The following is an 11754-nucleotide window of genomic DNA, read 5'->3' as shown; positions in this document are numbered from 1 at the left end:
TATATGTTGTAAGTGGCGAGGATGTGGCATATGCATTCCTGAAACTGAAGACCTCCACTGTTTTCTCATAAGCAAATATCATCATGAATTCCACTGCACATGTTCAATATCATTCTTCACATTTTATGAATGAGTTGCTTGGGTTGAGGCAGCGGACAAGGAAGAATGTGTGTATCAGTGCTATAATCTTCTGTTCATCTCTGCCTCCATTTAAGGATTGATATGCTCTTTACCACAGTATGTAAACAGCTTTATCAACCACCAGCTGAACAAATTTCAGGGCCTCGCTTCCGTGTTAATTCCATTATGGCTTACCTAAATCAGACTTCAGATTCAAGGGAATACCAAGGAAGTTTTATGGAATACTGACATAAGGTATCAAAAGAATACCACAGCATTGGCCAAACCTTTTTATATCTTCTAGGTACTATGTGCAACTTCTGTGTTAATTATTGAGCTTGAGTTCAAACACAGATACGAAGTTCATGTACAACATGCCTCTTCAAAAACACCATTACTTATATGTTAAATTTTAGTAATATTTAGTATAAGGTTCAAATATATTACTATATAAATATCGTGCTAAAAGTGATGAAACAGGATTGTAAATACATGCTATTCAGAACTTTTAAAAGACTCTGCTGTAGTTATTATTAACTCAGTGGCTCATTAAGGAGCTTATGACAGATAGAAATGGGCTCATTCAACCCGCACTACTACCTTGGATTTCATGGTATTTGCCATCACATCTTCATGGCTGATGAGCGGCAATGTGGAATAATGCTAGGCAATATGTGAAATGAAAAAGCACAAGATGTAGTGTCAGATCTGGGACTCTGATACAGATTTTTATGACTTTATGGCTACGTGATCTTGTGTAAGTCATTTAACTGCAGGAAAACTTTCCAGGGAGATTGTAAGAATCCAGTGAGACACTGATGTGAGAGCTCTTTGTAAAGCAAATGTCTCATATTCTCCTATATTGGAAAACACATGTTAGCATAAAGAAGGAACTCTGTAGGTGGGGCCTTTAATTTTCCCGGTGAGAAAGACTGACTTGTCATTACTGCAGCAAGGACATCCCATGACCCCGACCTAATTAAACATTACAAAAAGACCCTTAGAATGGAATCTCACTGTATTTTTCAATGTGTCTGAGACACTAATAGGAATTTAATTATTTTATCCCTATTTCTTTCAGTCAGTAAAAAACATACAAAGCAGCTACTATGTGCCAGGCACTATAGTAAGCATTTAACATAAATAAGGTCATTTCATTCTCACCATCACCCTGTGAGGCCAGATAGTGCTATGACTACACCCATTTTACTGATAAGGAAACCAGGGGCATGGATTAGAGAAGGATCCATAATCAATCATGACCAAAGCCGGAATTTCATCTATATTGACTGTATTCATCAGTATTCACTGTCTTCTCTATCTCTGCTATTTTCCCCTATTCCTATAAACCAGACCCCTATTATAGAGGCCACTGCATTTCAGTACCTTTGGGGTGAGAGTGAATTGTCAGAACAGATAATTCTTAAACCTGGAATAATCAAACGCAGTCTGATGAACCGTGACACTGTACTGGCAGAATACGCCACGTCAACAGCCACCTATTAAGTTGGGAAGATGAGGTTATGTTACTTTCCAAAGCATGGCAGGAGAGCTGCAAATGGCAGGGAGGGTATGCCTGGGGAGCCTGCTAGCCACAACTCTTGAGAAACAGTTTTTGCATTAAAAGGGCATGTAGAATATTTTCCAGACTTCCCAACCACATAAGCTTCACCCTAGCTTTGGCATCAGCGCTCACAATGTGTGGCTTGGACACGAATCTGGAATCAATAATCTCTCTAGCACCTTGTGCTTTCCTTCCCTGCTTCAAAAGTCTGTTCTGTGTTCTCCTCTAGGATTTGCTAGGAGGCTAATTACTGAAGTTGAGTAATCTGTTTAGCCCCAGAGGCAATAACTCTGTGCATTATTTATATGAGGGGCTCCAAGATCTTAGCCCTCAACAGGTGTGATGAATTTGGGAATTTAAAAGCACCATGGCACCTCCCTGGAAAGCTGTTTTGGAGATGGTCCTTTTATCATAGTGCACAGGTGGCTTGCCTACGTGTCGAGCCAGCAGCTTAGGCCGGCACCCTGGATGGCTTCAAAGGGAGCACAGCGGCTGGAAGTCCTGGTGGCGGCAGGTTTATTCAACCCATGTTGTGCTTAACCTTCCAGGAGTGCACCTAAGCAGCAGGGGTCATAGCAACATATTAATTTATTTGGGGCACAATGGTAAAAAAAAATTCTAATTAATTGAAAAGTGCCCATGTAGGAGGGAGATTTACTTCAGGTTTTCTTTAAAAATAAGAGCAGTCTTTAAACTCTGGATAAGGCACTAATCCAATTAACGAAGGCATTAAGCAGAGCAATGAACCTTATTTTGCAAAATTATTTGAAAGGCTCAGGATGAAAGAAACGTAGAACCAATTGGTGGAGCAGTATAACTACCTTCTGGCACATGGCTTCTTTGTGCATTTTTTCCTTCTATTTCTGCTGTTAATTTTTCAGCAGATCTCTTTCAACACCACCACCGAAGCATTCCACATAACTCAAGACAGTAATTTACTCACAAAGAAAACACACCTCCGACTTTATTAATAACCAACTTTTTTTTATTAGAGCAGATACAGTTGTGAAAACTGTACATTATACATTTTGGTTTCGAGAATTATAAATAAAGGAACTCACAGGTAGGGAGTTCTTTTTCACAGCAAGAAACTTTAAATAAACAAAGTCATGTTTTATTAAGTACATTGGCAGACTTCATGTGCTGTCCAAAATGTTGAGTACAGTATAACAACCCATTAGAAAGAGCCTTCATGTAAAATACAGCTGTGCACATTTTAGAAAAATACCAACAATTTGAGCTTTGTTTTAAAAAAGCTTATAAATCATACATATATTTATAAATGGGACCAACATGCTCACTTTATAAACATATCCTCTCGCTATCTGTTACCCATGATTTCCAAAGCATTACACATTTTAAATAAACACTTAATAAGATTAAATATTTTATTATTATTATTTTTTAAAAAACCAGTTTTCCCAGCATAAGGAGCTACAGGGTTTGGGAGGGGCGGTGAGAATACTGAGAGTGACACAGGAACTTTAAACGTTTGTTCTCAGGTATAAACGGACTTCCTAAATTTAAAAGTCAAAGCAAAATGTAAAAAATGAATATACAAGTTGAAATTTTTCATTTGCTCTCTTTCTGCCTTCTTCTTTATTCCATATTGGTCACACCCAGGATTTTCAACATATTGTGCTTCTGTAAGAAACATCACTGGGTTACTACCCTGCAGGTGGCAAAGCACTCAGTCCACATCTGTGCTAACCAGGGAATTGTGTGAACTGTCTTCTGCATTGAAAAGGTAGCTAATACGGTAAAAAAAAAAAAAAAAAAAAAAAAAAAAAATCTGATTAAACCATGCAAATCATGAAAATATTTAGGAGTAGCTCCCCCTCTGCAATGTAATGTTTTAAAAAGATTTAATAGATTAGATAGATACTTTTCCTCCCCTGATTTCTTTTTAACTAATTACTTTTATAAAGACCATTTAGTTTCTCTAAGTAAGCATGCTTCTCAGTAATAAAGGGTAAATTATAAAACAGCAAAAACCCAGAAATGTCAGAATGACAAAAGACTGTAAAAGACACATATTTAAAATAAAAATGTCTAAGCCTTTAAAATGGGAAATGAAATTACAAAAGGACTTTGAAAAACAGGAAAGGCAGAAAACTGAGAGGCAGTGATTGAACAAGGCTTTATGTTCTACCTGAATGTATTCAACAGAAATTTAAGTTGGAAAAAGAAAACAAGAAAGAGCAGAGCAGTTTATTAATAGCATCTTGCTTAACTTTCATGGGAATTAACACAGCCACCGACAAGATTTTATTTGGTTGTAAAGTACGTCAGCAAAGAAACTGAATCCTTTAAACACTGATTACTGCAATCCATGCAACGTTTGGACTATACTTCTTAGAATTCTGTCGTGTTTCGGTTTTTAAAATTTAGCACTTCCTAAGTGCATAAATAATTCACCTCAGTAATGTTAAAAAGATTTAAAATTAAATTAGTTCTTAGGAAGGCATAGTGTCTTCAAATTGCTAAAATTTAAAGATAAATAATCTTTTACAAGTATAGGAAGAATAAATGACATAAAAGATGGTATATTGCTATCAAAATAAGCACATTTTCACTAGCATTTTGTTGTTTCTTTTCCTTGAGATGCAACACGTGTGTTTCGGTCCGGCCAGGACCGCAGGTGGTAGATGACTATACATCATATTTAAATAAACAGCAAAAATGAACAGAGTCGTGCACAAGCAAACGAAACATTCTCTCCCAGAACATTCCAGGAGATGTTAAAGCAGCAGGTCATGGCATAAGACTGGTGAGTGATGCTGCTACCTATTTCTTCTAATGAGATAGGAGTGAATGTTGGAACCACGTCCACAGCAACACAATCCTCCGACCGCATTCCTCGGGCAGTCGTTTCCCCAGCTCCCTACTAAAAACGTCAGATGGTAAAATAGTAAGGCAGCTGTTGACTTCCATCAAAAAAAAAAAAAAAAATGCAGCTCCATACATTTCCAGTTTAGTCACACACTGCTAGGACAGATGGAGTAGCCAATGCCAAGAACTTCGCCGGATGGGGCTGCTTCAGCAGATTTTAAAAAAGAATTATTATTAAGTTTTGCTCTCCAACATGGCTGTGCGCTTCAGCTCCCAGAGGACCCCAAAGCCACAAAGCACTCCCAGGGGAACCGAACAGGTCCTCTGGCTGAATTTTCCAAGTTTCATGTCTCTTGCGATCCCATCCTAATTCCAAGCCTCCTTCCCTGTGTCTGAGTCTGCCTGGGGTGGGCCATTTAAAGGGCTGACGGCACCACTGCAGAGAACTGTGGGCTAACACACCACTAGTTGTCAGGACTTCACTGAAGGGTCAAAACAGTTATAGCATTAAGTAACTATGTTGAATCACATTCAGGCATAGCCAAAATTAAAGTGAAGGACAATATGTCATTGTTAAAAAAATAGCAAATTTGAATATGAGAAAAGAATGTTATTTACTATGATTTTAGATAGAAATTAAGGCGATTCTTACCTTTCCTAATTCCAATCAAGTTAGAAAGTGAACAAAAAGAATGGCCAACCCGATATTCAACAGCATGACAAGGACAATCATGATCGAATTAGGGCCCTGAAAATGAAAGACAACAAAATAATTCTAACTTTTCCATGTTAATATCAAGATATTACCAAAGCCAATTACTGAAAAAATAAGAAAGTTAACATGACTGCAGTAAATAAGGCATAAAAGATGACAGCAGTTCCAAAAGGTGTAGACTAAAAACAGCAATGCTATGTTTAGATGGAGACATTTCAGAACCTTCACTTAAAAATGAATCCAGGCTTGAATTAGTTTAAAAACGTTTTAAACAACTGATCTACTTCATTCACCTCAAAACAATGGACAACAGCGTAGGCTGAGAGACACAGCTCACCATAACAGGGCCTACGAAGGGCTGGGAGTTAGAGGTGCATTTGTTGTTAGGATGCAGGTCAGATGGGGAAGAGCTGCTTCCTCCTCAGGGCAGTTAGGAATCTGTAGGACAAATCTGTAGGACAAAGCCGCCTCCAAGGAACAATTCAGGGAAAACTCAAAATGAGGTTCTCTACCTCCTGCTTTTTCCCTGGTTCTCTGTTTGGACACCACCCTTTCCGTTAAGTAAAAGCTGTAAGTGAGAAGTTGGATACTTTCAGAAGTTATCTTACAGGCCTAGCTTTTTAAATTTCTCTAATCACAATCACAACATTTCAGAAATCAAGTTATATTTTACAAACTACAGGATCCTATTTTGATAAATATCATAATAAATACCAGATAGTCCAAGGGCCCCAAATTTTACTTGTTTAAACCAACCAACCTCATATAACCCATCTTTTCAGATCTGCTCCATGAAGAAGCCACCTTTTTTTACAAAGCCATGATTGTGGTATTTACTGTGAAAATAGTGTCCAATTCTTATGTAGCATTAAAAGTGTTCTAAACTGGCTTTATGAGGTAGGTAGTTTTATTGTCCTTATTTTACAGATGAGGAAACAGTGGTATTCTATTTGGATATTGGGTAAGACTACACTGAAACAATGTTACAGAGGCTTCAAAAGTATTGATGTGTTTTGGGTGTGGGATAAGTGAATAAGGGAGATTGGAGCTATCATTGGTCAAGCACTCATCAATTCGGGTCTAGGGTTTGGGTCACACATCATTTACTCAAGAAGGTCTCTTGCCCTGACTGAGCCCACATCTCTGTGGTAGAGGTCAGAGTGCCCTGCTCTCTCTATCACAGTGAGTTTCACACTTCACTGTCCTTTGTTGTTTAACTGCTATTTTCCCCCACAAGACGCTGAGCTCCACAGTGGCAGAGGCCTTGTCTTATTCACTGCTACGTACCCAGTGCACAGACACGTGACATTGCCCAGTTCATTCAGGCAACCAATATTTAATGAGACCCCACTATCTTCCAGCACATTTCCAAGTGCTGTGGATGTGGGTTGTTTTGAGACAGGCTCTTGCTCTGTCACCCAGATTGGAATGCAGTGGTGTGATCTCCGCTCATCGCAGCCTTGACCTCCCAGGTTCAAGCTATCCTACCACCTCAGCTTTCTGAGTAGCTGGGACCAACAGTGTGTGCCACCAAACCTGGCTAATTTTTGTATTTTTTGTAGAGATGAGGTTTCACTATGTTGACCAGGCTGGTCTCAACTTCCCGGCCTCAAGTGATCCTGCCACCTTGGCCTCCCAAAGTGCTGGGATTCCAGGCATGAACCACAGTGCCTGAACCACAGTGCCTGACCCAAATGTGGGTTGTTAAACAAAACGCATTAAATCACTGAAATGATTTAATTTCATTAATCATTTCATTAATCATTTGCATTAAATGAAGAACAAACAGGGTGATGAGTAAATTGGGGGAGGGAGAGGAAGTAAACATGAGTCCCCTTTAAGTGGGGACTATTAAGAAGAAGAAAAGCATCAGTTCCTAAACCTTAGCTAAATGGGAGGAAAATAAACATTTATTGCAGGTTTTTATAATGCTGGGCAGTGGGTTAAGCATCTCTGAGTAGATTTTTTTTTTTTTTTTGGTTTATTCTTCACAAGCGATTATTAGTTCCATTTGACAGTGTTTAAGAGGATAGGTGTCTTGCTCAAGTTTCCTCAGCCAGTTTGAACAAATTAGAACTCGAATTAAGAATCAGAACTCGAATTAAGCTTTAGTCTAGTCACTTTGGAGCTCCATGCTCTTTTCTCCATATGTCTATTAAAGATACAGGCCTTAGTTTAAAGGCAGTTTCCCATTTAGTTATTTAAAATGACATTTTTATCTATATCCTATAATTTCCACAGTATCAGAAAAATATCAAATTGTGGTAATGACCAACTGCTCTTTTAGAATAGTTATGTTCTAAATTAATAGGAGAGTCCTAACCTGTGCAACTCCTCAATTATGGTTAATTTAGAGCATAAAAATAATGCAGGAAACTCTTATAACTCAGAAAATAGTGGAGACGATCTTTCAATGTCACAACAGCACAGAGATTAAGGAAATGCTATTACAGGCTGAACATCCCTTATCTGAAATGCTTGGGACCCTAAGTGTTTGGGATTTCAGATTTTTTCAGATGTATGGGTTCAGCATCCCAAATACAAAATTCTAAAATGCTGCAATGAGAATTTCCTTTGAGCATCATGTTGGTGCTCGAAAGTTTCAGATTTTGGAGATTTAAAAAATTTTAAAGTTTTGTGGGTCCATAGTGGGTGTATATATATTTTGATACCAACATATAATGTGTAATAATCACATCAGGGTAATGAGGCATCCATCACCTAAAGCATTTATTCTTTGTGTTCAAACAATCCAATTATACTCTTTTTAGTTATTTTTTTATTTTATTTTTTTGAGGTGGAGTCTTGCTCTGTCGCCCAGGCTGGAGTGCAGTGACGCGATCTTGGCTCACCGCAACCTCTGCCTCCTGGCTTCAAGTGATGTTCCTGCCTCAGCCTCCCGAGAAGCTGGAACTACAGGTGCTCACTACGATGCCCAGCTAATGTTTGTATTTTTAGTAGAGACGGGGTTTCACCATGTTGGTCAGGCTGGTCCTGAACTCCTGACCTCAAGTGATACATCCGCTTCAGCCTCCCAAAGTGTTGGGATTACAGGTGTGGGCCACCGTGCCCAGTTCTCTTTATTTTAAAATGTACAAGTAAATTATTATTAACTATAGTCACCCTGTTGTGCTATCAAATACTAAATCTTATTTGTTCTATTTTTTTTTTCTTGTATCCATTAACCATCCCCACTTCTCCCTCCCCTATGTCTTCACTTTTCTTCCAGCCTCTGGTAACCATCCTTTTACTCTCCATCTCCATGAGTTTGATCGCTTTAATTTTTAGCTCCCACAAATAAGTGAGAATATGCAAAGGTTGTCCTTCTGTGCCTGGCTTCTTTCACTTCACATCACGACCAGATGCTGGAACATTCTGGATGTTCCACCTGTACACTCGGATTAGATTTTGTTCATGAGTGTTCTAAGAATTTTGGATCATTTCAACTATTCTGGGCTACTGGGTTTATTTCATAATTTTCAAAGGTAATTTAGTGATATGAAAGATGAGGAAAAATACACCTGGTCAGAACAATACAACGTAGACTTCGGTGTCTTACAGCGGACCCAGGAAAGTGAAATTGCAGAGAACATGCCTTCCATGAAGCCAACTTCTAAAGTCCAAGGTGTGCCTGAACCTTGACTCCCATTTCGTAAATCCGTATAAGATTCTGTGAATTTATCTAACCCCTTTGAATTAGTATTTTGAATTTGTATATCCTCTTGGTTTGAATTTAGTTTACTATCTTTTCTCCAGTTTTTAGCCCACATATCACTGTACTGGCAATTCAGATTTAATGAATAATGAATGAGTGCTTTATCCAAAATGAAAAATACATACATACATATTTTTTTCTTTTGCACACACACACACACATACACATTTCTCCTGTGTATGTTCTAATATACACACACATATATATTTATCCTACCAGGGTGGCTCCACTTAGAAAGCTATTTTTAAAGGTGACTCAGTGAAGATGAGGGAAAACTAGACATGAAAGGTTCAAACAACAATCAGGGGGAAAAAAAAAATCCAGGATGCTATGTTCAGTGGCAGATACCAAGCCCTGGCCTCTGTGTTCTTTATATACCTAGGCACAGGATACAGGGTGAAAAGCTTTAAGGTAAAGTCCCATAAATATGACTGTGGTGGCCAGTTGTAGCTTAAAATAGCAAAATGAAAAAAAAATCTGTCTTGCTTTTCAAGACTGACTGGGACAGGTGTAATACAAGAAGTTGTAGCAGGGCACAGGGTAAGTCTTGATTGGAAGAAATTTTCAGGCGTTAAGAAAATAAAAAACAGTAAATCAAAATACAGAAAGAAATCCTAACTCAAAAAATTAATCTTTTTTTTCCTTTAAGAGACTGTCATTCATATTAAAACTGTAAGGAATTTTCTGCTAGAAGAGTTATTATGGTTTATGTGAAATCTAAAGCTTCTCTAGTTAGAAACACATGAGAAGAGCAAAGTTTAATTAAGTATTAATAGCAAAGTTTAATTATATATATTTACCTCTTTTTGGGGTGAGGTTCAAACCCGATTTGATGGGGATGCTTTAAATTTTACACACATTCAAATAAACCTCAAAACAAACTTGGATGCAAATCACAGGAATGACTGAGAAAAAAGTGCAGTCGTTTTTCAGAATGGGCTGAGATACCTAATTGGAAAATTCCCCCACTTGATGGTAAGATGCTAAAGATGCCTCTTCTGACCCTACCAGAGTTGTCATGTTGCAAAATCCTATAAAATTTTGGGATCATATTGAATGTGTGCCTCTAGGACATGAGTCCATACGCAACCACTGCCCACAGGGGTCACAGAAGTTTCTTGAGGAAAATCTTCCTCAAGAAAGTAATCAAAGCCACAGCCTCCCTTCTCCTACCTCATACTCAAGTTAACTCATTTCCTGTGTTAGTCTGTGTCCCAGGAGACTTTCTGTATTTCTAGGAGACCAATATCCAGGGTGATCCTGAGGATGGATCAAATCTACTTGAATATTTCTGAACTGCTTATGCTTCAACTAGCATTGTGTTGAAACAAACATCATAATAGCTAAGGTTTCTTCATCACTTATTCTGTGCTAGGCACTATGCTAAGAACTTTTAAAGTATTGACTCATTTAATCTTCACAACAACCCTGTGATAGGTACAGATGAAGAAACTGAGGCACACAGCAGTAAGGAAACTGTCCAGCGTCACACAGCTGGTAAGCAACAGAGCTGGGATGTGAACCGAGGAAGTTTGGCAACAGAGTTCAATTCTGTGAATTTTAAAATTATTTATGAATGTCTAACTTACACTACGTCTTTCTCTCAAAACTATGTAGTACTCCATTGTCTTAAAGGTCATCCGCTGACAACATTTATGATGACTCTGTGACTGTGTCACATCCTGACTCTCAGGAGTGGGGAAGGCAGCTTTCTGTTACTATTAGGAAGACAACGTTAATTCTTAGAATCTTCGCATGAAGGTGCCAAGTCAATCTTGAATTTTGCAGAGGCAGTCTAAAGCTCAGGGTGGCTGCAAAGCTGCTGGGGCCTCCTTTCCCCCTTGGGGTGTAGAGGGGAACCCTGACAGGGTTCAACTACTGTCCTCTACAAGGACCAACTACTGAGATGGAGGATGCTTGGCTAACTCCAAGAATCTGAGAATTCCATAAATAAATAAAACAAATGATTTTTCTAAATGAGGAGGCTGTGAATTTACCAAACATATGTATACTACTGTTTTACAGAGAGACTCTTTCAGCTAAGAGCTGGGTAATTCAACTTTTTTTCCCCCTACCACAGCCTAATGTACAGGACACTGGGGCATATGCTTCCCCTTGTAGAGGTCTAGAAGTCAACTAAAGCCCACAAATGGGTACCCAAAAGTATAAAAGATATGGCCTTGCATTGTTTGAATTTTTCTCCTTGTAAATCAGGCAAACTAATACTGATATATGCGAGGCCTTATTAACTTGGGGATAAAAATACTGAAAGTCAAATGAGAAGTAAACTATTACATTTAACAAAATCAATAGTGATTATTACAGTTCTAATGTCAGGATACTGACATATTAAGGTTTCAAATCTTTAAAATGAATGCCTACTGAAGAGTCAGAATCTTAAAGTTAGTCTGTTTTGAAAACAATTTTTCTCCATGCAGGTTGACTCTTAGGAAGTTGGTCCAGTTAATCTGAATAATTTATGTCCAGCTAATTAAAAAGTTGAAAATTTGAAAAAAGAAGACAACCAGTGTTTTATAGATACTAGCAAAATAAACACACTTAAGAAATTTCCAGCATAAGTTAACAGAGGAATTTTAATTGTTTAATCATGTGAGTAAATTAAACAGACAAAAATAAGAAACTGATGGCTGTACTATATTCTTGTTGGCCAAGATATTAATCCGTACCATTATGCAAATATGTCTCTATAATCACTAGTGAATACTAGGTGTGTAACATTCAATACTTCTGTTCTAAAGGGATGTGACCAGGTCAAGAGGTCATTTTTTAATCAATAATTAGCTTCAG

The 11754-nt window shown here is 38.0% G+C and overlaps 1 protein-coding gene across 2 annotated transcripts in view; it reads right to left on the bottom strand.

Moving 5' to 3' along the window:
- Positions 1-2650: 2650 nt before the first annotated feature.
- JPH1 (junctophilin 1) overlaps positions 2651-11754 on the bottom strand; it is a 79148-nt gene continuing 70044 nt past the window's right edge. The window contains exons 4-5 of one of the 2 annotated variants that reach the window (XM_011981983.1): positions 5169-5264; positions 2651-4969 (exon numbers count right to left, since the gene is read on the bottom strand). In XM_011981983.1, coding sequence (XP_011837373.1) covers positions 5184-5264 — 81 coding nt within the window. In that variant the 3' untranslated portion in view covers positions 2651-4969; positions 5169-5183. The remainder of the gene's footprint in view (positions 4970-5168; positions 5265-11754) is intronic. The other variant, XM_011981982.1, reaches the window with a different exon arrangement.

Source organism: Mandrillus leucophaeus, unplaced genomic scaffold (assembly GCF_000951045.1).
Source record: "Mandrillus leucophaeus isolate KB7577 unplaced genomic scaffold, Mleu.le_1.0 Scaffold233, whole genome shotgun sequence".
Classification (NCBI taxonomy): domain Eukaryota; kingdom Metazoa; phylum Chordata; class Mammalia; order Primates; family Cercopithecidae; genus Mandrillus; species Mandrillus leucophaeus.
This window is presented reverse-complemented; position numbering and strand designations above follow the sequence as displayed.